Below are 26,484 nucleotides of genomic sequence, written 5' to 3' on the forward strand. Positions count from 1 at the left end.
ACTGGCTTTCTCACTGAAATGGAACCTCCTCCTCCGGTCTCACATAGTTTGGAATATGAGATTTTGCTTCTTGATGGTATTTTGCACGCAAAACTTTACTCCACCCGACTACGCTAACGAGTACATAAAGTAATCTTCAATCTATTTGAATAATTAACTCTTCGTCTTGCCGTTATTTAATCACGCTACGATAGACTTAACGCCCAATACTGTTTAAAGGAAAAAAAAAACACCCTGTACTGCTTTGGAAAATGCGTCAACCATTGTGCATGTATGGAATGGAGACGGAAGGGAAAAAGAAAAAATAGAGGCCAGACATCAATTGTTCCTTTCGACTTGGGGAACATCCAAACTTCTATTCTTATCAGGTCGAGGAGAAAACATATTTAAAGTAAAATAGGAACACGAGCTGTGATTTTCGAACTTAGTCAGAGTTTATGATTTGGCAACTATAATTATACGAACTCAATCACAGTAAGCCTTCAATTTCCATTTGAGAAATCTACAAAGTCAACTCCAATTACTATGCCTTCACATGTTCGGACACAAGTAACAGAATAGCGCAAAATCCATCTGCCTTATAACTGATAAAGTTCTATAAGTTTAACTGAGCCAGACCAACAACTTTCAAATTTGTTAAACTTGAACAAGCTTTAAACAAACTCAACCCGACCTACTATTTCATGCTTAGTAAAGAGAAAAAATCTCCTATTGCCACATTCAGTAATCTTCCCCTATTCCTCAGGGGAAGTTACTTTTCTTGACTGCATCATACACTTGTAAGAAATTTGTCTTGGACAGTCCACTGCACACACTAAATTCTTTTTAGTAAAAAAAGAATAACAAGGCATAAGTTTTCTAACGCACCAAAATCCTAATACTAACCTCCAATAACCACTACAAGGTAGGATCGGGTGTAGCACCCGGAAATTGCTTCACAAAGGTCTTAAGACATTCCATGTACTTGTGGATTTTTCATATGTTTGATTTATTATTGAAAGAAGCTTAAGAAATCCTTCAAGGAGGAAACCAACTGAACTTTATAAAAGGTAAGGTAAAAAAAGGAATGCAACGCACTGTGACAGTACATCCATAAGCCTCTCAAGCACTTGAATGCAGTAGAAAATAGATTATTCTTCTGTCTTGGGAGGCCCCTTCCACTTGAAGTTTTCCGCATACGACTTGATCTGCAAAATACGACAAATTATTCTGCAAGAGAAACACGCAACAATGAAATTGGAAGAGATAACAACTTAACTAAGGTCCATGTGATAAGGTTCTTGTTAAGGTGCATGTGCTTTAATTGAATAGTTATGCTATGTTTTTCCAAGTCCTTTGCGGCAATCAATCATATAAAACATACAAGATTTTAAAGTGCTTGTGCTTTAAGACAAATTGCCCTCTTATTCAAGTCCTTTGAGACAATCATTACTGGAAGTTCGTTGCCTTTGTAAATGAGAGACTTGAGAATGGTAAGGTCCCTTTCAGAAAATCGGGAATAAAATTTAAACTTCTAAACCAGTTAAAGGTACCCCCCAAAATATCAAAGGCGATTGTAATCCCTCATAGGGAAGTGTTTCTCTATGCACGTGTCTCCAGAAAACCTACTTAAATTTCTTAAGCAAACCGTGGATCATGAGTTTTCACAATCCCAAGAGGAAACGAACCAGTATAAATGTCTACACCAGAGCTGCTGGATTGGGCAAATCACAAATTCAGTTTTTTTGAAGAAGAGATTTCAAACCTTTAACAATGGTGTGTGGCGCTTCTTAACCTGCACATAAAAATAAAAAGAACGTGGCATAAGCATCACATTGAGAACCAAACACAAAGGTTATTCTGTTCATTTCTCAAGATAAACCAAAACATTTCCAGAGCAGCAGAAAGAGGGGGAGTGTGCACAGAAGAGGGACCCAATGAAAGACCACAATGTTCAATAATTCAACAACCTCCTCTAAAAGCTCTTCCAATATCAATTTTTGATGTTGAGGCTCAAAGGCTATGTGATTTCGTTAGTGATATTGGAGTTCCTTTTGTTTCTACTTTCAAGCAAATTGGACAACATTTTACTTGTCATTCTTTGGTCCACATATATATGATCAAGCCTGCTGCAACGAGAAACTATCCTATGCTGGTCAATTGATTAGTTCTACTTCTATCACATTCAACACCAACTTCCTTGTTGAAACTGGTCTTTGTTTGTCTATCAGTTAGTAATATAAAGATTTTTTCCAACTTGTCAATACTCTAATACCATATTCAAGTCAAAGCCTTCTTTAATGGATGCATTAGAATGATTATTTCAAGGGCATAGGTCCAAATATACCCTTATACTATACGAAATTGAGCACATTTGCCCTTCGTTAATATTTTAGCTCAAATATGCCCTTACCGTCACATAGTTGGTCCATATATGCCCTTAGAGTTACACAGTTGGCCCATATATGCCCTTTTCGAAACGGAATTCACCCAAACTAATTAGCTCTTTGTTTAGTGTATTACAAACACTATTTCCTTTTTATTAGTACTTTTTTTTCTTTACCTTTCTCTTTTCTTTCTTCTTTTTTCCTTTTTCTTTCTCCCTTATCCGATTTCCTCCATTAATGATGTCTTCTCCATTTTCATCACCAATTTCACTTGACAAAACCCATGAATTCCAATTACTAAGAAAATTCTCCCATAAGGTAATAAAGTTTCAATTTCATTGGCCCTCTAAATAAACGAAATTAAATTGTTCCAAAAATTATGGTTTAAACTTTAAAATAATAAAAACATCTCAACCTTTAACAATACTCAAAAGACCAAAATATTTAAATTGTTTCCAGAAAGATAATTTAATGATTAAAAGCCTAGAGTTCAAGTTGTAGTGTTATAAATTTGAGTTGTTAGTCTTTTTTCAGCCGGACATTTTCTATTTTTTTTTATTAACTATGTAGATTAGGGGTGTACATGGAACGGGTTGGTTCGATTTTTATCAAAATCAAACCAAACCAATTATATCAGTTTGGATTGTTCGGTTTTGTTAGATTTTCGGATTTTTTGTTACATAAATATTATTCCAATCTTACTTTGTTAAATTTTTTAAAAAATTGACAAACATATGATCTATAAAAATATTCTTATGGGAGAATTTTCTTAGTAATTGGAATTCATGAGTTTTGTCAAGTGAAATTGGTGATGAAATTAATGGAGAAAATCGGATAAGGAGGAAAGAAAAAGGGGGAAAAAAAGAGAAGAAAGACAAAAGAAGAAAGAAAAGAGAGAGGTAAAGAAAAAAAAAGTACTAATAAAAAAGAAATAATGTTTGTAATACACATTAATACAATTAAACAAAGAGCTAATTAGTTTGGGTGAATTCTATTTCGAAAAGGGCATATATGGGCCAACTGTGTAACTCTAAGGGCATATATGGACCAACTATGTGACGGTAACGGCATATTTGAGCTAAAGTATTAACGAATGGCAAATGTGCTCAATTTCGTATAGTATAAGGGCATATTTGGACCTTTTCCGTTATTTCAATGGCGCATATTCTCCATATTGCAAGACATGGCTCGCATAGGGGATTAAAAGGCTTGAACAGTCAAAGTGCTTTTTAAACACCTTACTTCATCAACAAAAATACCGGTCAAAGAACTTTTTGGAGGTACCAAAACCTAAAATTTCATACAAATCACGCTTTTCCTAACATGGAGCATTTGAAAACTAGCTCATAATTGGACAGAGAAGGCTTCCCTTTTTCATGAATGGTCCAAGGGGAAAAGGTGAAATGAGCCCAACTAAGCCACCGCCCTTGGGCCTTGGCCAATGCTTCAAGAAGATGTTTTATGTATACTTGTGAATGAATGGAAAACCAAAAGGTCATTAAGCTAACAAAAAACACAATAGAAATGTTAAGAAACTCTAAGCTGTACCGTGTATTCCCAGCCATGCTTTTCAGCAAATGCTTTTGCAGCTTCTTCACTCTCAAAACTAAGCGCGGATTCACCAACATTGGCATATGGATCCCCTGTGGATGTCCAACCCATCAATGGATTCTCCCATCTACATATATAGAAGAAAGAAATATGCTTATCACCCTCTAACATAAAACTTCGGCATAAAAGAGAGGCAGAAGAGCAGAAACTTGATGTTAAACTCAAAGTATGACAAAACAACATTTACGTACTTCAATTGAGGGAAGAGCACGAAAGAGTTAGCCTTCAGAGTATATTATTTTATTTCAAAATAGTATGAGATGATTCCACTAGCATCCTCTAGTGCAATTCCCATGAAATAAGCGTTCTTCATCTTAATTATTATACTTATATAAAAGGGACAAGGGAAACGACCTTAAAGATAAATTAACAATTCAGTAGTACTTGCACAAGAAATTTATCCCACTAGCCATTTCCGTCGGAGGTAATGAGACATTTCAACAAATTCAATTGAAAACAACATTAAGACCTCAGATTTAAAAGATCGAAAAGAAGCGGAGCAAATCAAGACAGCATATGCAAATGATTTCAAATCAAGACAGCGTATGCAAGTGATTTCTAAAGAAACAGCAATCTGATTGAATCCTAAAGTTTTAACCCGGTAAAAGACTTTACTTGATCAAGAAAAAAAATTAAACAGGTAAAAGGAAATGGATCTTCGAACTTAACATAAAGAAAGACTAAGGGGTCATTTGGTTCATGGGATAAGGTGGGATAAGGTGGTTTAGAATTTGAGATTAAATTTACCCCATGTTTGGTTTGGGTTAGTTTGGGGTATTAATTAAACCCAAGATAAAATTATACCACAAACTAGGATTAAATTATCCCATCACCTAGGTGGGATAACTAATACCGGGATTAGTTATCCTGGGAAAATATTTCAAAATGACCATCTTACCCATAAATTTTAGAAGGAATTTCAATGAGAAGTGACTAGCACAGGCCTAACAAATTATGTTTCGTCCTAGTTCGTTTGTCTCTCCCATTTCCATACGTGGTAGGGTGTCTTTAGAATGGCATGAGGATCAGTTATTATAAGGGAAAAATCTGTTCTCTTATTTGAAAAGTTAACCTTCTTTGAGATTCCTGCAAAGAATTACAAATAAGCAACAAACCAACGAAAAATGATAAAGAATATGACAAAAAGGAAGAAAAAGGAAAAGAAATGAAAAAATAGGAAAGATTATGAAATGCAAATTTAATATGCAAACTTGATTCTTCTCCCGATCATATGACCAAGAACTGGTGGCTTTCTATTTTAATTATTTATTTTGTTTAGAATTCTATATAATAAAAAGTAAACATTAATAAACTATGATACGGTGAAGAGAACTTTCACAATATAAATGTTTAAACTAATTTTGTATTTTTCATTTTAGACCACGTGAAGCCTGGACAAATTCTCTAGTATGGTTGTGTAAATCCAATGGAAACCCAATCAAGTAGCTGAAATGTCTCCTTGATTATGCCACTGTTTCATATTTAATGGCACTCAACAAACTAAATGGCTAAGGGATAGAATAACAACACTCCACCAACTTGTTTCTCTATTTGAAATAAAGGTCAAAATTGGGAACAAGAAATTTACCCGGCTTTATCCAGCTTCAAACCAAGCACAAGTTTTGGGTTATACATAGTATATCCCATTTTTAATCCATTGAGCCAAACAAAGCAATAGCACTAAATAATCCAGGGATTGTTAATCCCATGATTATAATCCAAGGATAACTTTGTCCGCGAACCAAACGACCCCTAAAGCTCTAGTGATGCTATGTTGCCAAACTATCCACCATTTAGAAACAAAAGTTGATCTCTCAACTCCAAAAGATACAAGCAGTTGCAATCAGAAACTCGAAAAATAAAATAGCTTGATCTGCATAGAGGAGAGTATGCAGCCATTATCCTGGACCCAGATTATATGCGCTTCTCTCTCAGCAATCTCACTCATGACTTAGTGTGCAAGACCGGCTCTGAAGAGAAAGGATTTTCTCTATATCTATATCTATGCAACTAGTTCTTTCACTTGCTTCCAAATCCATCCATCTTACTTACTCAAAAGCTTTGAATAATATTATACACTTGTTTCATCAAAAAGCACAATTTTTTTCTCGACTTCAAAAAATTTCAAAGAATGTAGGTCTGGTAAAACTGAAATTAATGGATGGGGTTTTTCTCTATTGAAGTTTAAATAGGTTAATCAGGGGAATGATCTTTACAGGAGAGCAGGAACTCCGGAATCCAATAACTGGGACTCCTATTGGTGATGCCTTTCTGAAAAGCCCAGCTGGCTAAAAGTTAAAATCAACCCGATCTCCTTATTATGTCCCTCCACAACCAAAAGCACAATTACCAGATATACAGAATTGTATTAAATGAAAAGTAAAATGGAAATCTGTATACATTCTCTGAACCACTGGAAGCAAAAAAATCAACAAATTTTTATTCTGAGCAAGCATACACTACAATCAATATTGAACTATCTGTTCTGGTCTAAACTTCATAGTTAATCTTTTATTTTGTGATTAGACACCCAGGCTCAATGAAACTTACACTCTTAATGGTGCCAATCAAAGCTTTTGTTCAGGTTTTCTCTCTGTTTCTTATTCTCGTTTTTACTTGGAACGTAGCTCAATTTCATGCTAGCTGAAAACAGATTGATATTGGCAAACCATATTAACTTCACAATACTGAAAAGAAAAAGGCGGATTAGAATCATACTTCTGAGTTGATAAGAAATTGATTTTCCATCTTCCAACTTTTCCAGACCCCTGTTGACTAGCAGTCCGAGCAGGTGAGAAAATCACAACCTGATAAGCAAACAAGATCAAGTAGCAAAAAGGATCAGGGCATAAGGATCTTTTTCTTTTTGATAGGTAGCAGTGCATAAAGATCTAAACCACCAGTATAACTGATAATGATTTTGCACTTAAAGAAGCAGAAAATATATGTATTAAAAGGCCGAATGGGATCGTTCAGCACCTTTAAAAACCAAAAGAAAATTTGGTATTTACTTAGGAGCTGATTTAATAGTGCAATCACTGCCATTGTGAGTTAGAAAAAAAAAAAAAGGAAAAGATAAACAACCAAATACATTTGTATAAATATAAATGAATCCATAATTTATCAAAACTGAATGAGAGGGCAAGGCATGCACATGAAAAGCAAAATACGGAATAGACCAAACTTGACGGGAAAACATAGAGGAAACAAAGCGTCTAATAATTGTCCAAAGGGAACCGACCCATGAATTGTACTACTGAAACCAACCCCAGAAGTTATATCTAAGCCTACAAATTTTCGGGAGCTCTCTGTTGGCCCTGACAACTGGAAATTTAATACTCCAACCATCTCATAATCAATATTTGATGCAAGCTGAAGATATATTCAGCTAAATTTGTACAGAAATGGATCAAAGAACTCTCTGGAGCTAAAGTTTCTATAAAGCCAAGCTAGAGACTGATCTTAAGGGTTAGACTTGCTAAGCCCGTTTGCTCCTAAACATGAAAAATTAGAACTTTTTACTTCTCTCGAGCATCTGAGAAGTTATACTCTCTTCTGCCTCATTGAATAGGCGTGAGAAGAAGAAACGAGTGGGAATAAAGAAACAGCTAAATATATTACTTTGGAATGGAGTCGAGATAAATTCTCAAAGATACAAGTGACAGCAATCAATCAACTACAACAATCCCAAATCAATTTGAATCCGGATATATGAATCCTCCATATCCATTCCGCAACCATCTGCTAACCCTAAATCTAAAATGGCGGAATCAATGGATCTGCTATAGAAGCCCTAAATTGGTTACGTAAAATGAAGTTTTTCTTGCGCCTAAATGACCTGAGAGAATAATAAATATTAGCCTAGGAGCATAAGGAGAAGAAGTAAAATACCCTTCGGCGAAGATGTTCATCAGGAATACCAGAGACCATACCGATCTCGCCGGCCTTGATTTCGACCAACGCTTCTGACGCAAATTGTCTCCATATCGGCGTGAGAGAAGATCGGTAGGTGGCAAGAGGGGAATGTCTCGCTATTCGCTGCAGAGAGCTTGCCATTTCTCTGAGATATCCGGCTGAAGTGATGATTGCCAGAAAGATGCTTGCTGTTTGTATATTTTTATTTTTGATGGTCAGGCCGTGTTTGGCTTGTGTAAATTCACGCTATTACTTTATAAAATAAAAATCGTAAAGTAAAGACAATTATAGAGAGATAAATTGATCTATTATTCAAACTTAAAACTTATGTACATAATGAACTGAAAATTACTCTATTTATAGAAGAAAGAAAGCAGTTGTGAGGCTTTTCAGGAAGCAGCTGCAAGGCTTTTCTTTAGCTGTTTGTAAGTTGTCTACATGAGTTGCTTGCAACCTGCCTGTTTAATAAAAAGCTGCTGCAAATTATTTTATTGAGCTGCTTGTAACCTGCCTGCATCAGCTGCTTGTAGATAAATTTCAACAGAATACTAAATGGATAATCTTCTTCGGGAAGATTATCTATAGCGGAGTAATAAATGAACATCCACAATATAATTATTTTCATAACACTCCCCCTTGGATGTTCATTAAAAGGTACTGTGCCTCGTTAAAAACTTACTAGAAAAAACCCAGTGAAAAAAATCCTAGTGAAGGAAAAAGAGTACACATATTTAGTAATACACATTTCTAGCTGCCTCATTAAAAACCTTATAAGAAAACCCTGTAGGAAAAAACCTTAGTAAGGAAAAAAGAGTACATCGCGTATTTTACTCCCCCTGATGAAAACCTTGTTTCAAATATTTGAGCCTCGGGGTCTTCTCAAAAGTTGAAGTTGGCAAAGATTTAGTGAATAAATCTGCCGGATTGTCACTTGAACGGATTTGTTGCACATCAATGTCACCATTTTTCTGAAGATCGTGTGTGTAGAATAATTTTGGTGAAATGTGCTTCGTTCTATCTCCTTTTATAAATCCTCCCTTCAATTGGGCTATGCATGCAGCATTGTCTTCTTATAAAATTGTGGTCTTTTCTCATATTCCAAACCACATTTTTCTCGAATAAAATGAATTATTGATCTCAACCATAGGCATTCCCTACTTGCTTCATGAATAGTTATTATTTCAGCATGATTTGAAGAAGTAGCAACAATAGATTGCTTTGTGGAGCGCCATGATATGATAGTACCTCCACATATAAACACGTACCCGGCTTGAGATCTAGCTTTATGGGGATCAGATAAATAACACGCATCTGCATAACCAACAAGATCTGCACTATCTTTGTTAGTATAAAACAAACTCATATCAAGAGTTCCCTTTAAATATCGCAATATATGCTTAATCCCGTTCCAATGTCTCCGTGTATGAGAAGAACTATATCTTGCTAGTAAATTAACAGAAAATGTTATGCCAGGCCTTGTAGCATTAGCAAGATACATTAGTGCATCAATTGCACTGAGATAGGGTACTTCGGGACCAAGGAGTTCCTCATCCTCTTCTGGAGATCGAAATAAATCTTTATTCACTTCAAGTGATCGAACAACCATTGGTGTACTCAATGGGTGCGCTTTGTCCATGTAAAAGCGTTTTAAGACCCTTTCTGTATAAGCAGATGGATGGATAAAGATCATGTCTGCTAAATATTCAATTTGCAGACCAAGACAAAGTTTTGTCTTTCCAAGATCTTTCATCTCAAATTCTTTCTTAAGATATTCAGTTGCCTTTTGGAGCTCTTCTGGAGTTCCAACAAGATTTATGTCATCAACATAAACAGCAAGTATAACAAATTCTGAAGCCATTTTCTTTATAAAAATACATGGATAAATAACATCATTTATGTAACCCCTTTTCAGCAAATACTTACTGAGGCGATTATACCACATGCGCCCAGATTGTTTTAAACCGTACAAAAATCTTTGAAATCTGATTGAGTACATTTCCCGAGATTTTGAATATGCTTCAGGCATTTTAAATCCTCCAGAAATTTTCATGTAAATTTCATTATCAAGTAACCTGTATAGATAAGTTGTAACTACATCCATTAGATGTATTTCAAGCCTTTCATGTAAGGCTAAATTGATAAGATATCGAAATGTTATAGCATCAATAACGGGTGAATATGTTTCAATCAACTTCAGGTCGTTGTGAGAATCCTTGTGCAACAAGGCGAGCCTTGTATCTTTCAACTTCATTTTTATCATTTTTTTTCCGCATAAAACCCCATTTATGACCAACTGGCTTTATACCAACAGGTATTTGGACTACTGGTCCAAAGACCTCTCTTTTAGCAAGTGACTTCAATTCTGATTGAATTGACTCTTGCCATTTTGGCTAATCAGATCTTTGTCGACATTCTTCGATGGATCGGGGTTCAAGATTCTCACTATCTTGCATAATGTTAAGTGCAACATTATATGCAAAAATATTATTCACCACTATTTCAGATCGATTTAAATTAATCTCATCACCAGTAGAACTTATTAAAAGTTCATCACTCACTTGAGTCTCGAGTTCATTGATTTCTTCAGGAATCTCAGAACTAATCATATCTTGGGTCTCTTCAGGAGATCCCTTCATAATATCATTTTGATCATTTGTCGATTTTCTTTTTTCTAGGATTTCGATCCTTAGAACCCAAAGGCCTACCACGCTTCAGGCGTGCTTTAGGTTCACTAATTCTCATGCTAGTAGATGGTCATGCTGGGACATCAATTCGGATAGGCACATTCTCTGCATGGATATGTGACTTAGTTATCCTTTTTAAATCAGTAAATGCGTCTGGCATTTGATTTGCTATATTCTGTAAATGGATGATCTTCTGGACCTCCTGATTACACATAGGGGTACGTGGATCAAAGTGAGATAATGATGAAATTTTTCACACAATTTCTCTTTTGATTTTCTTTTTCTCTCCCCTTAATTGTGGAAAATTTATTTCATCAAATCGACAATCTGCAAATCGAGCAGTAAATAAATCTTCCGTCAATGGTTCAAGATAGCGAATAATAGAGGGTGATTCAAACCCAACATATATTCCTAACCTTCTCTACGGGCCCATCTTACTGCGTTGTGGTGGTGCTAATGACACATATACAACACATCCAAAAATTCGTAGATGGGCAATATTTAGTTCATGACCAAAAACTAATTGTGACGGAGAATATTTATTATAATATGTCGGTCTGAGACGGATAAGTGATGTTGCGTGCAAGATAGCATGGCCCCAAACAATAGTGGGCAATTTTATTTTCATAAATAGTGGTCTTGCTATCAACTGCAGGTGTTTAATAAATGACTCTGCAAGGCCATTTTGAGTATGAACATAAGCTACATGATGTTCAACTTTTATCCCAACTGATAGACAGTAATCATCAAAAGCTTGAGATGAGAATTCTCCAGCATTATCAAGGCGAATAGCCTTTATAGGATAATCGGGAAATTGTGCCCTTAATCGAATTATTTAGGCTAATAACTTTGCAAACGCCAGGTTGCGAGATGATAGTAGGCACACATGAGACCATCTTGAAGACGCATCTATTAGGACCATAAAATATTTAAACAGTCCACTTGGTGGGTGAATAGGTCCACATATATCCCCATGTATATGTTCTAAAAGGGCAGGGGATTCAATGCCAACCTTCATTAGTGATGGTCTAGTGATCATTTTGCCTTGATAACAAGCATCACAAGAAAATTCATTATTTGTAAGAATCTTCAGGTTCTTTAATGGATGCCCACTTGAATTTTCAGTAATTCGTCTCATCATTATTGATCCAGGATGGCCCAAACGGCCATGCCATATCACAAAAGTATTTGAATCCGCAAACTTCTGGTTTACGATAGAATGTGCTTCAACTGTACTAATTTTTGAATAGTATAAGCCAGAAGATAAAGTTGGTAACTTTTCTACAATGCATTTCTGGCCAGAAATATTCTTTGTAATACAAATATATTCCACGTTCATTTCATCTATTGTCTCAACATGATACCCATTTCGGCGGATATCTATAAAACTCAATAAGTTTCTTCGGGACTTGGAGAGAACAATGCATTGTCGATAATAAGTTTTGTTCCCTTAGACAGAAATATAATGGCTCTTCCGGAACCTTCAATCAAACTTATATTACCAGAAATTGTTGAAACATTTGCTTTTTCCTTATGCAAATAAGAAAAGTATTTCTGATCCTTGAATATGGCATGAGTTGTTCCACTATTAATTACACAAATATCTTCATGATTGGTCTTTGATCCAAACATAATTTGAGGATTATCCATATTCTTCAAAATGCATAAATAAAATATATTATAGTAAACATCATTATAAAAGCATAACTTTTATTTATGTACAACAATTACATAACCATACTATTTACTACAAACAACCAAAATTAAAATATTTACACTTCTACAGATTCACTACCGATCACATGACTTGTTTCTCCTTCCGGGATTATAAAGTAATCAGCTACATCCAAATGCATGAAGTCTAAATTATCTTCGAAAATAAAATTTGCTTCAGCATTTTTCTCTGTCTTCTTCAGGGAGGCTTGATACAACTCAACCAGGTGCTTTGGCGTACGACATGTACGTGACCGGTGCCCTTTTCCTCCACATCTATAGCATGCATTTTCTGGATTTGCTGCTTGCACCGCTTCATGCTTTTGTTCCTTCCTTTTCCACTGCTAGTGGTGAGGAGGGTTCTTTGATGCATTATTATTACCACGATTAGAGTTTCCTCCCCGACCACGGCCATGACCACGACTGGGGCCACGTCCTCTTCCACGCTTAGCTTGGTGGAAGTTCGTCTCATTCAATTCAGGGAATGGACAAGAACCAGTAGGTCGGCTTTCATGGTTTTTCATTAATAGCCCATTATGTTGCTCGGCTACAAGAAGATGTGAGATAAGTTCAGAATACTTTTTGAATCCCATCTCTCGATATTGCTGCTGCAAGAGCATATTTGAGGCATAAAAAGTGGTGAAAGTTTTCTCCAACATATCATGATCAGTAATATTATCACCACATAGTTTCAATTGAGAAATAATTCTGAACATAGCAGAATTATACTCGCTGATAGATTTAAAATCTTGTAGCCTTAGATGAGTCCAATCATAACGTGCCTGTGGAAGAATGACCATCTTCAGGTAGTCATATCTATCTTCCAAATTATTCCACGGTATGACTGGATCTTTAACAGTAAGATATTTCATTTTCAGGCCCTCATCAAGGTGATGGCGTAGGAATATCATTGCTTGGGCACGTTTTTGGTTTGATGCTTGATTTTTATCTTTGATGGTGTCTGCCAGACCCATCGCATCAAGATGAATTTCGGCATCAAGCACCCAAGACATGTAGCTTTTGCCCGATATATTCAGGGTTACAAACTCAAGTTTAGAAAGATTTGACATTATTTAGAAAAAGAAAGTTCGTACCTCTGATACTTTCAAAGTATTTTTTTCGAGATGGCAGAGCCTCATGCTGATAACGTGTTATAAAATAAAGACTGTAAAGTAAAGACAAGTATAGAGAGAAACTGATATATTATTCAAACTTCAAACTTATGTACATAATGAACTGAAAACTCCTCTATTTATTGAAGAAAGGAAGCAGCTGCGAGACTTTTCAGGAAGCAGCTGCAAAGCTTTTCTTTAGTTGCTTGTAAGTTGTCTGCATGAGCTGCTTGCAACCAGCCTGTTTAATAAGAAGCTGCTGCAAATCATTTCATTGAGCTGCTTGCAACCTGCCTGCATCAACTGCTTGTAGATAAACTTCAACAGAGTACTAAATGGATAATCTTCTTCAGGAAGATTATCTATAGCGGAGTAATAAATGGACATCCACAATATAATTATTTTCATAACATGTCTATTATTACAAAAAAATAATAATGTAATTTTATAACGTAATGCAACCTAATTTTAATTTTCAGCATAATATTTATTTGTACAAATAGTAATCTCACAATTATATTATATTTCATTTTTAAACTGAATATTCGTTAGCAAAAAATTAAATATTAATTATCAAAAAATTAAATAAGTATTATTATATGAATAAATAAGCTTTAAATGGCTAAAAATATATGTATATCTACGAAATATTAAATTCTATTACTTATTGAGTTACTTTAAAACACATATTTGCTTGTAAAAGCATATCAAACGATTATAATTGAGAAATTATAATTGAGTAACTAGTTCTGTAAAGAATAAATAATATCTAAAAATAATATTTTCACTTAAATTTATGTATAATAATACAATTATAAAGTAATTTCTTAACCAACTCATATGAATAGAATCTAACATTTAGAGTTTATTTGACTTACATGATATATATGAAACAAGAAATTATTTTTTTTATAAAATAATTTTACACTAATGAATAAGAAACACTCGCCGAATGCAATATTGGTTTTGAATATTTAATATATTTTGTATATTTATCTTTGTTCTATTTGAGTTTTTGGTTGCTTGTATAGGAGTAATATATATGATGAGTGACAAGTATATTGGAGGAATGGGATGAACTATATGAAAAATAATTGAGGTCAAAATAATTTTAATCGTAGAATCAATTCCATATCCACTATTAATAGACTTTAACATGTGTATAAGGCCTTATTTGTTTGCACTTAATGGAGGTCTGAATCTTATTCGTTCAAATCCAGCCCATTAAGTGCATTTGTTTTTTAGATCTTAACCCTACTTATTAAGATTCAGCTCATTAAGTATATTTATTTTTTCTCTTTTAAAACCTCTTAATAAGTCTGAATGCATCTGACCGAAACAGACCTACACCAAAGTCTTAACGGCGCTCAGACTCTTAAAAACACGATAAACGTTATTTTCGCAACTATTCCCTCAACAAATTTTGCAACTATTCACTCAACAATAAGGCTATATTTTAGCAAATTTCACGCTTTCTTCTTCATCTTCTGTGTTATACCCCATGTTTTCGTACGTAGAAGTACGCCAGAAATAAATTTATGAAAGCTCGAAAATGAGATGTTACATCCCGCATTTTCAGACGTTAAAGTTTTGTCGTAAGTTTATCGACGCAAGCTCGAGAATGAGATTATTTTGAGGTTACAAATATTATGCTATTTCAAACAAGTGATGAGAATATTCATGAAGGAGAGAGGGTAAGCAAATCGAAGAAAATAAATTTCGTCGAAATTTGATATATTGGGATAAAATACGGCCCGAGCTAAAATACCCAGTATTTATGGACTAGTACCATACAAGGTACCATACGGCTATGATAGTAAGGTGTATAAAGTATAGTAAAAGTGAGTAATATTTTATGTAATTTGAGATAATTCTTAATTATGTGGATAATCGGATAATTATTAATTTTAGTGGGAGATTAATAATTAGTGAATACTTATTTAGGATCTTGGATTGGATAAGTCTAAGAGGCAAAAACGCGGCAGCAAGTAAGGATTAAATAATGACCAAGCAAGTCTTGAAAGTTAGGTGAAAAGATTTGAGAATTGTTTGGCTAAGTAATCCAAAAAAGTGGGGCCCACTCAATTTGACAAAGAAATAACCTCCCTTCAATCCTTAAATGGAAACGGGAAGTGCATATGTTTAGCAGCGAATCTTTAATAAGAATTCAACCAAAGTTTCTTATCATATTAGCAACGTAGTTGCTTCAATATTCCATTCAAAACGGGAGATTTCATAGCATCTTCAAGCAATTCTTACGAGATTTCAACCAAACTTCTTGCAACCAAACAATTCCAACGAGAATTGTTAGAACCGTAGCAACGTAAAATTTTGTGGTTCTAAAGGAGTACGGTGCAACCTTTTCCAAGAATATCATACGGATTTTTCCCTACTCCAGGTATTATAAGGATATCCCTTCTTTCTTTTTGGCATGATCCGTACGATACAAACGAAACGAGCAAAATATGCAACTTTCATAAATGACTCTATTCATAGAAATACTAGGGGTGTCAATATTATTGATTCCCCATGTGAATTATTATTATATCCTCTATTCATGGGTCTCAGAAAAATACGTATTTGATAAAGTTTGTCCGAAAGGCATATAGATTTTATGATATTCGAGAAATCTTATCAACGTATTTCTTATGCATTTCATGCATTTATACATGTACATTGGCTCATGACCAGAAGGCGTTATATACGCGTATATTATATGTATATGGGATATGGGAAAAGGTTACAGCGTTATATACGTACCACCACCTGATCAGCTGGTATACGTTGATGATTTTGCCTACAATGGCCGAGATGATATGATGGGATGCCCTCAGAGGCCTGATGATGTTATGAAACATGTACCTATACACGACATGACATTCATACGCATATGCATAACACTATAATTATTTCATAATTTACAGAGTTATCCAGACTTACAGGTTGAGTCATTTACTCTATATTTCTTCCATGTCAGTTATGTACTTATTTATGTGCCTTACATACTCAGTACATTATTCGTACTGACGTCTATTTTTCCTGGGGACACTGCGTTTCATGCCTGCAGGTTCCGATAGACAGGTTGAGAGTCATCCAAGTAGGCCATCAGATCAGCGGAAGATGTTGGTGCGCTCCATTTGCTCCGGAGTTGCTTGTTTGGTCAGTATGATTTAGACGTGTATTGTTTGGTATGGCGGGGCCCTGCCTCGACCTTTGTGATAAGTATATACTCTTAGAGGCTTGTAGACAGATGTCATGTATACGAATATTTGTATGGCCTTGCCGGCCTATGTTTAGAGTTTATAAATGATCTTGTTAGCCTATTAGGCCCGTATGTCACGTGTATATAATGATGTAATAAGAAAGATATGTTACGTTGGTACTCGTTTGAGTAAGGTACCGAGTGCCTGTCACGGCCTATCGGTTTGGATCATGACAAAAGTGGTATCATAGCAGTTTTGTCCTAGGGAGTCTACAAGCCGTGTCTAGTAGAGTCTTGTTTATGGGTGTAATGTGCACCACACTTATAAGCATGTGGTTACAGGGCATTTAGGACTGTCACTCTTTCTTCTTACTCTAGATAGTGTGGTAGAGCTTAGTTGTAGGAACTCAATTTCCTAAACTCTATCTTATTCATAATACGACGATGCCTACATCCAGAAAGACGATTGGTAAGGGATATAGCTGTGAAAGAGTTGAGTTAGAGGAACTCAATTTTTGCATTATGCCTTTGATGGATAAAGATGAGGTATTCAGCAGATCATGTGTATACTAAGATATGTAAGCTTCTTGATAAGGATCCCTAAGGCAAGAATGCTTATCCACTCTTATGGTTAAAGCAACAAAAGAATCTGAAGGTATAAGTTTCAAGAAGTAAAAGAAGCAAGATGAAAAAGGGTACGAGGTATCCAGTTAATAAAGATTATCATTATTTACCATTCAGGAAGGGAGATATAAGCATTTTGAGTTACTTTCAACAGTGACAGATGTATGTACAATCGGCCACACCAATCTCAGTTATGCCCTATGGGAGCTAACAGACATAGTTTAAGAGAAGGACGAGTTATCAGGATCTGGCTGGGGATAGAGTAACCCAAAATAGTGGATGGATTGGTAGAGTTAGTTGACGTTTCCGAAGGATAGAGCAAATGTGGTAATGGATCTCCTTGTGAGACACCTCGATGGTGCACCCTAAAATAGTACAACTTGATATGAGTACTACAAAGATAAGCACAGGAAGCCTGAAAGGGATAAATATTATCTTAGTATGGCTCCCGTCCCTAGTAGAGAGAGAATGCCAGGCAACCCGAAGGGCCGGTGGATGGAGCAAGGGGAGCTAAAAGCAAAAGAATGTTGTGTTGGAGTTTTCAGAATAAAGTGATAGACATAAATATTAGCAGGGGAATAAGAAGAGAATTAATGAAGCATTATGAGTAAGATGTGATACATGGATGACATCGGTAGATCAAAAATATGACAGTATTACATAGTCTATTGTCAAGTGAAGGAAAAAATGAGAGGTTACAGGCCTTGAGACAACAAAAGAGTATAGGCCATAAAGCCATATCCTCATTCGAGAAATAAGTTTGTGACTCTAACGCAACTACCGGAAGGAAAAGTTAGACCCTAGAATAATAGGAATCAGTATGGGCTGGTGAAAAAGATAAACTAAACATGAATTAGGGACTGAGTGATTGGATAATATTCGGCATCATGAGAGTTTCAGATTTCGTTCCGGCGATAATAGAATAGACAACATAAGAAGATTCATGAGAAATTCATAGAATGGTCGTTCAGGAAGACGTTTCCCTAAAGCAAGCAATGTGAGCAAAGTTAAACTTAAGGGATTGTATGTGCCAGTTATACTAGGTGCCTTCCTTGTGAGTAAGGAATTTTGTTATCCTTGGTATAGAAGGATTACCGCAAGGCGAGTAAGGGTCATCGATAATGTGAAAGGACGCCAAGAATGAAAAGGTAAAACATCTATAGGTAGATCATCATAGCTCCAACTCTTAGTACTCCCCTAAAGGGGGGATTTTGAAGTGATGTGGCATTAAGTCAGAATAAAGTGGTTCTAGTAATTATGGTATGGTAAAGAAAGAATGCGACAAAAATGAAAAAAGGATGAGATTGCAATTATTCAAAGCCTACAGATAGGCTACGATTCCACAGCATTATGCAAACACGACGTCAAAGAGAGGAAGTAAGGGTTCCTGCCCGAAATGTTATTGATAGATAAGGAGCCAGTGCGAGAGGCAAGTTAAAACAAAGAAAATAACCCAAGAAAGGTTACGCGGAACATTGATATGAGAATGGGCCAACGAGTAGTTGGTAGTTGATTAAGTAAGAGCCTAGTTATGGCTAAACAGGAGATTACAGAAGAGTCAATAGATCTTGCAAGATAAACATAGTAAAACCCAATATAGTGAATTCAACCTCGCAGTAATGTCATTGTAATACTTAAGAAATATTCAGATAGGAGTTAGGGTTGTTAAAGGTACCGTATGAGTATTACAGGAATATAAGAAAGTGCCACTGGAAAGACAGTCAAAATATCAGTTCAGAAGCAACCCTACAAGCACAAGGGCGTGGAGGCAAGTAACTACGGATAATTGTAGGCGAGGAAGGACATCAAAAATTTTATTGGGTATACGATGTAATAAGCTCGCAGCTTTACAAGAGTCAGAGGGTCCTCCCTAAGTATTACAGTGAAAGACTAGCTGAGGAAATGAGGAAGAAGGCTTCAACCTAAGCACAGTAACCTAAAGAGGAAATGGTCTTGTAACAACAATTTCACAACAACATTGTAAGTCCTCCATAAGAAAGAGGAATCTACCGTGGCTAGTGAACGGGAAGTAAAATCAAAAGTAATATTCGAGACCATATGAGTTGCACAAAAATTTCGGCATGCGCGAGAACTTAGATAAGCTAAGCATGCACGCAAAAAGGGGGCAAAAGACCAGGAAAAACAATTGCTTACGTGTGAAGAAAGCTGAAATGGAACGAAAGGAATTATTTGATTAATGATCAGCTGTAGAAGACTTCGGTATAAGTTAAAAGAAGGAATTGGGTCCAGGTCATAGACAAAGGATTGAATCATTAGAAGATTGTATCATGGTTTTCCATAGCGTCCATGAAAGGCTAAAGTAATAACCAAATGGTATGAGCCGCAGATCGAAAGATAGCTTAAGCCTACATAAAGGATGATCGGAAGGAAGAGGAAACTAAAGTGTTACATCAACTAAGTAAATCAGGAATTTGATTGTTGGACCCAGAAAATTATAGAAATCGTGATTGAGAACATTACAGGATCACTCTTAATATCAGAGGTACCAAAGGGATAGTACAACAACCATATTCTATAACGGCTCTAAGATAAAGCCAGTTAGAAAAATACCAGCCTTATAAGAATTCAGTATGGAGCTCCCACCGGATTGTATAGGCACCAGAGGTGCAAGTATTATAATAGAGATTCAAGTTATGGACTTGAATTATACCTATGTGGAAGGGAGGTCATGAAAGAAATAAAAGATACGATGCGAGATTTTAAGGTAAGTAAGGTAAAGGTGAACAACGTACAATATACTCAAAGGCAGAAGATCGTGAATAGTCCATGCTTTGGAAAGAAGGCTAGAAGCACTAGGATTCAATATCCAGGAATAATAGCAGCGTCGTCAGTGGCGTACCTTCCAGCCTATGGTTTCTAAGTAACGAGAGATCTAGTCAAGGGAGTAAAGAAGAGTTAGAGACGATGTGATGTCTCGCTTGTTGTTCTAGAATAATATAAGGAAATCTATGGTGCAAGCAAGTTGAAGGAAGGCCGCGAATAGTGTATAGGTCCCAAGCTAAAGTATAGTAAAGCGACAAAGTTTTATGACAAGAGTAAGAACGAGAAAGGGCGAGTGAGAAGGTGACGAGAATAGATAAGTCCTCGGGATTAAGCCTATGAAAATAAGAAAGCTAATGGTTTCTCTAAGTTATAGAAAGTTCAGTATAACATGAATGAACTGAAAGGAGTCTAAGATTAATAATATCTAGAAAAAAATGGAATGTTGCCCTAGTAGTGGAATAAGGGTGTGATTGTGATAGATAAAGGATGATGTTTGGGCCTTCGACTGAGTAATGATTTGAAGAGGATTTCATGGATTGTATAGAATTAAAAATGTAAGGTGAATCACATTGGGATGCTATAAAATACGATTATTGAAGTACAGTATCGCCCCTAAGTGGATCAGGAAAATCACTTCAAATATTCCTCGATACAGCATAAGCCCTAATGGCAATGTGTTACGTAAGACTTTTCAAGTTATCAATGAAAGATTATAAATCAATATTGAGATGAATCAACAATGGATGAATACAAGTCACAAAGTATGAGATGAGATTAGGCCGTCATTTGTAAGATGAGCAGTAGTGTGGAAGCATTAAAGGGAATAGATTTATACATATTGGATAAGCAATAAAAGTAACCTGGAGTTTGGTAGCAGACCCCAGTAACGATAAATCGAAGTAAGAGTTATGGTATAGTATGACCTACTTAGATGCAGTAAAGTTATGCGGATAGATAACCGGGTCTATAAAATAAGATATAGCAATATTATAAGTTCAACAAAATACCGACCAAATAACTTCAGTATACCATAGATGCCCAGAGGGACATCTTGTCAAGTTCTGTATATGTTCCCAAAGTGAGGCCTAGAGATTGACGCACATATAAGGAAAAGGTCGTACATGCTGCATAACCGAATGTAGCAACAGTTACGAGATTGAAAGGATTCTGACCACAAGTCATAGTGTGAGAAAGAGACTTAAAGGGGGGAATGCCTTGGCCTTTGGATTTATTCACAGAACAGTTGCCTAGATGGCAAGGAGAGTAATAAAGTATTCGGAAGACATATGCTATGAAAATGATAAGTACATCACTCAACATTCGAGGACAAATATTTTAAAGGGGGGGAATGATGTTATGCCCCATATTTTCGTACGTAGAAGTACGCCAGAAATAAATTGATGAAAGCTCGGAAATGAGATTATTTTGAGGTTACAAATATTATGCTATTTCAAACAAGTGATGAGAATATTCATGAAGGAGAGAGGGTAAGCAAATCGAAGAAAATAAATTTCGTCGAAGTTTGATATATTGGGATAAAATACGGCCCGAGCTAAAATATCCGGTATTTATGGACTAGTACCATACAAGGTACCATACAGCTATGATAGTAAGGTGTATAAAGTATAGTAAAAGTGAGTAGTATTTTATGTAATTTGAGATAATTTTTAATTATGTGGATAATCGAATAATTATTAATTTTAGTGAGAGATTAATAATTAGTGAATACTTAATTAGGATCTTGGATTGGATAAGTCTAAGAGGCAAAAACGTGGCAGCAAGTAAGGATTAAATAATGACCAAGCAAGTCTTGAAAGTTAGGTGGAAAAATTTGAGAACTATTTGGCCAAGTAATCCAAAAAAGTAGGGCCCACTCAATTTGACAAAGAAATAACCTCCCTTCAATCATTAAATGGAAACGGGAAGTGCATATGTTTAGCAGCGAATCTTTAATAAGAATTCAACCAAAGTTTATCATCTTAGCAACGTAGTTGCTTCAATATTCCATTCAAAACGGGAGATTTCATAGCATCTTCAAGCAATTCTTAAAAGATTTTAACCAAACTTCTTGCAACCAAACAATTCCAACGAGAATTGTTAAAACCGTAGCAATGTAAAATTTTGCGGTTCTAAAGGAGTACGGTGCAATATTTTTCAAGAATATCATACGGATTTTTCTCTACTCCAGGTATGTTAAGGCTATTCCTTTTTTTTTTTTGGCATGATCTGTACGATACAAACGAAACGAGCAAAATACGCAACTTTCATAAAATGACTCTATTCATAGAAATACTAGGGGTGTCTATATTCTTGATTCTCCATGTGAATTATTATTATTATATCCTCTGTTCATGGGTCTCAGAAAAATACGTATTTGATAAAGTTTGTCCGAAAGGCATATGGATTTTATGATATTCGAGAAATCTTATTAACGTATTTCTTATGCATTTTATGCATTTATACATGTACATTGACCTATGACCAGAAGGCGTTATATACGCGTATATTATATGTATATGGGATATGGGAAAAGGTTACGACGTTATATACACAACACCACCTGATCAACTGGTATACGTTGATAATTTTGCCCACAGTGGCCGAGATGATATGATGGGATGCCCTCAGAGGCCTGATGATGTTATGAAACATGTACCTATGCACGACATGACATTCATACGCATATGCATGACACTATAATTATTTCATGATTTACAGAGTTATCCAGACTTACAGGTTGAGTCATTTACTCTATATTTCTTCCATGTCAGTTATGTACTTATTTATGTGCCTTACATACTTGGTACATTATTCGTACTGACGTCCCTTTTGCCCAGGGACACTGCGTTTCATGCCCGCAGGTTCCTATAGACAGGTCGAGAGTCCTCCAAGTAGGCCATCAGATCAGCGAAAAATGTTGGTGCGCTCCATTTGCTCTGGAGTTGCTTGTTTGGTCAGTATGATTTAGACGTGTATTGTTTGGTATGGCGGGGCCCTACCCCGAGAAAGCGTTCATTCTCTGGAGTTTTATCTGGCAGATCAGGAACATCTTCCTTGATGAACTTCTGTAGACATAACGTAGTTAAGTAGAAGAACATCTTCTGCTGCCAGCGCTTGAAATCAATCCCGAAAAATTTTCCGGGTTTTTCTGCCGGTGCCAACGCCGGTGTTCGGCTTGTCAATGCGTGGCAGTCACCATCGGAACAGCTTGGTTTTCGCTTTCAGTCGTCATTTTTTCTGTAAAAGAATGACACAAACAAACGTTTAATAAACGTTTTAAAACTGGAGTAAAAATCACGTAGATTTTAATCTCCAACAAAATGCCACGAAGGCTTTACTCTCCAAAACGGGAATACACAAAACCACAAAGGTTTTAGTTTGCAGAATAATAAGAATAACATAAATACAGAAATAAATATTAAATTCCTTAAGATTGTTAGTTCCGCCAATATTGCTGTATTTGTAAATAATAATTCTGCAAAATATAAGTTATCGTAATGAAACAGTAATTAATTCGAGCCCACTGAATTCACAGTGTTTCCTTAAGGAATTTAATCCCCTCCTAGTACCCAAGGTAATGGATTATTTCCTCCCAGGATAGAACGAATCACACACTGGTGTAGCGGTACTTCAAACCCCAGTGTTTCAGCGAACACAAAGTTCGGTAGCAAATCACACTTACAGTTGCTTTGTTTGAAGTTAAAATAATGCAGAACGAAGTTGTAGAAACTCAAAAAATCGTATGGAAATGCTGAGAGGAAGGAGTGCAATGTATAGCCAAATCTGTTGAGCGATTTTCAATTTGTTGGTCTTGTGTATTGTGTGTCTTTCTTCAACAGCTGCTGCACATATTTATAGCAGTCAGCTTTGAAGATAAACGACCCTCCACCCTCCATGGTGGAGCATGCACTAGCTTGTTTGTGGAGCAAGCACTTGGCCATGGTGGGAAGAGCATTAGGCCTGCTATTACAGCTGGTGGTCAATACACGTATTGGAACATATCCATTACAAATGCGGATAATCTTACGTTAATATTTACTATTAACAAATAAATTTGGTCCAAAAAATTAATCAATCAATCGTTTGACCGAAGTCGAGCCGAGCGACGACGACGACGGCGCGAGGCTTGCTTTCTTCTTAACTCTTTAAGAGCTACAAGAAGAGCAATTATATATATACCCATCAAAAATCTCTTCCTCTTCCAATATGGGACAATGTCTCATTGTCAAGAGGGGAAAACTTAAAATTTTACTCAAAAATTTTATTTTCCCTCCATTTCCCATTCACTCTCATTTTAAGACTATTTCATCTTAAAAACAAAAACCTCAACAAAGACATTGTCTCTACACCGCTAAGTATCAGCTTCGAGCTTAGTTAAACTATCCTCGTGAATCAGCTTGACTATCCTCCTTTACCTATGAAAAGGATAAATACCGTAAATTTTTTTCTTAGAACAAAGTTAGTTTACATACGTTATAAGTATCTATTCATAGGAACAAGAAACTCATATGAATAAACTCCATGACCATAAGCCCTTGGTGTTTTCCGTTTTCCTTCCCTTTATCTTTCACCCCATGCACTGAGAAGCCGTTTGGCTTGGATTTTAGGAGATATAATCTCCACATAAAAATCAACATAAAGTTATACAATGATTAATTGGAATTTAAGGAGTTTTAATCTCCACATAAAAACTAACAATGATCAATACGAATCTATTTTATTTTCCTCATAAATAATATTTGCATAAGCTATGTTGGAATCTATATATTATTTTATACGGAACAGATTGTAAAATAAGAATGCAATTATTTGTATTACATGGATTAAAATGACAAACATAACCAAAAATAATCTCGTAATATTTTTAAAGAAAACTTATTTTCTTTTAAGAAAACAAATATTTTAATTATAAATCGTATATTAGTAATACCTATGTGATATATAAAACTAAATATTGTTTTAGAAATGATCACTGCATTACTAATACTCATATTACAATTCATGCCTTGCTAATCTCTCATTATAATCCTAGCTTTATAAATTGCTACTATATTATTAATAATTCTTATATAACTAACTTTTACATAATTAATCATTGCATAACTTTTCTTAATCCAAACGAGCCCTAAACAATTCCTTGCCCCCATGATTGCCTCCATCTATAGTGTGGCATAACACAACGCTGTGGGCTAAAACTAAACAAAGACTAACTATGGGACTGATTTCGACGGAATAGGAAACTACTAAAAACTCGACCCGCAATTCTCAGTATTGACCGATCATTTCCCCCCTTCTTAGCCCTAACTGCTGCATAGTATGTCTTCTCTCTCAACACTAAACAACGGTACAGGAGCGGATTAGTGTATAGGTCTCTCAAGGAATGACAACCATGGGCGAGCAAGACCAGTGCCCTGGCAGTTCTGGTAACGATGGAGACTGTAAAGGCCATGAAAATCCACCTCAGAAAACAAAGAAGAATCAGAAAGGATGCGCAGTAACTGGAATTGATTGGATCAGTCAGTTACCTGACTCTCTAATTGTCCAAATTCTTTCTCTAATGCCCGTAAAAGATGCCTTCAGAACAACTATTCTCTCTAAACGTTGGCAATACCTCTGGACCTCTATCGACAACCTCATCTTTGGCAGCAGGAATATCAATTGTTCTGATAGCTTGGCAGTGAACAAGTTCATTTCCTTCATGGACAATGTACTACCTCTGCTTAACTGCTCTAACATTAAGAAGTTCAGTCTATTTTTAGGATATATCACAGTGGTATGTCTTATAATTCTAAACTTGACGAATGGCTTGAAATTGCTTTGAAGAACAAAGTGGAGGATATTGACCTGGATATTTGGTATTATGATCAAGAATCCTATATCTTGCCGCAAGTTCTCTGCAGCAGCTCATCAGTTCTAAAACTAAGTTGCACGTGTTGCAGAATATCAGAAGATTGTACACTAAATTGGACATCCCTAAAGAGTTTAACGCTAACACATTTGTTTCTCCGGGATGAACATATTGAACAAATAATATCAAGTTGCCCCCAGCTGGAAGCTTTGGAGCTACAAGAATTTTGTGGTTTTCATCGTTTGCATATAACTTCTCCTAAGTGTAGGAGACTGCAGTTGATCAATCACGGACATCCTAAGGGAGATTGGGATTCATCTGGAGGTGATTGTTTCTTAGAAGTTGTTGCTCCATATGTTCGACATTTGAAGATTTTTGGGGGATTTCACCTATATGGAAATTAGGCTGGGGGACCTGTCATCTTTGATCCATGCCAATCTTACTTTCTACTTCTACGATAGCTTTAGATTGGATGAACTAATTGACAAAACCATAGTGAAAGATCACTTGGTAAGCTTACGTTGTGCTAATGAGCTAATCGTCCCATCCTGGTATATCGAGGTCAGTTTACTGTCCGAATGTGGCCAGCTGTTTCTAGCTATATTAATATGGATGACCTATTGAG

General features: G+C 35.8%; 2 protein-coding genes across 2 annotated transcripts; one reads left to right on the forward strand and one right to left on the reverse strand.

Moving 5' to 3' along the window:
• Positions 1–806: 806 nt before the first annotated feature.
• LOC104117599 (NADH dehydrogenase [ubiquinone] iron-sulfur protein 4, mitochondrial) lies at positions 807–8,118 on the reverse strand. Its single transcript, XM_009628670.4, has 5 exons — positions 7,869–8,118; positions 6,696–6,784; positions 3,915–4,044; positions 1,745–1,774; positions 807–1,187 (listed from the first exon to the last, which is right to left on the reverse strand). Exons 1-5 carry the CDS (start codon positions 8,031–8,033, stop codon positions 1,131–1,133), a joined length of 471 nt encoding a protein of 156 aa, XP_009626965.1. The 5' UTR covers positions 8,034–8,118; the 3' UTR covers positions 807–1,130.
• A 17,282-nt stretch (positions 8,119–25,400) lies between these two features.
• LOC104094994 (F-box/LRR-repeat protein At5g02910-like) lies at positions 25,401–26,263 on the forward strand. The gene is made up of 2 exons (XM_070193888.1): positions 25,401–25,696; positions 25,771–26,263. Exons 1-2 carry the CDS (start codon positions 25,401–25,403, stop codon positions 26,261–26,263), a joined length of 789 nt encoding a protein of 262 aa, XP_070049989.1.
• The last annotated feature ends 221 nt before the right edge of the window (positions 26,264–26,484 follow it).

Source organism: Nicotiana tomentosiformis, chromosome 2 (genome assembly GCF_000390325.3).
Source record: "Nicotiana tomentosiformis chromosome 2, ASM39032v3, whole genome shotgun sequence".
NCBI lineage: Eukaryota > Viridiplantae > Streptophyta > Magnoliopsida > Solanales > Solanaceae > Nicotiana > Nicotiana tomentosiformis.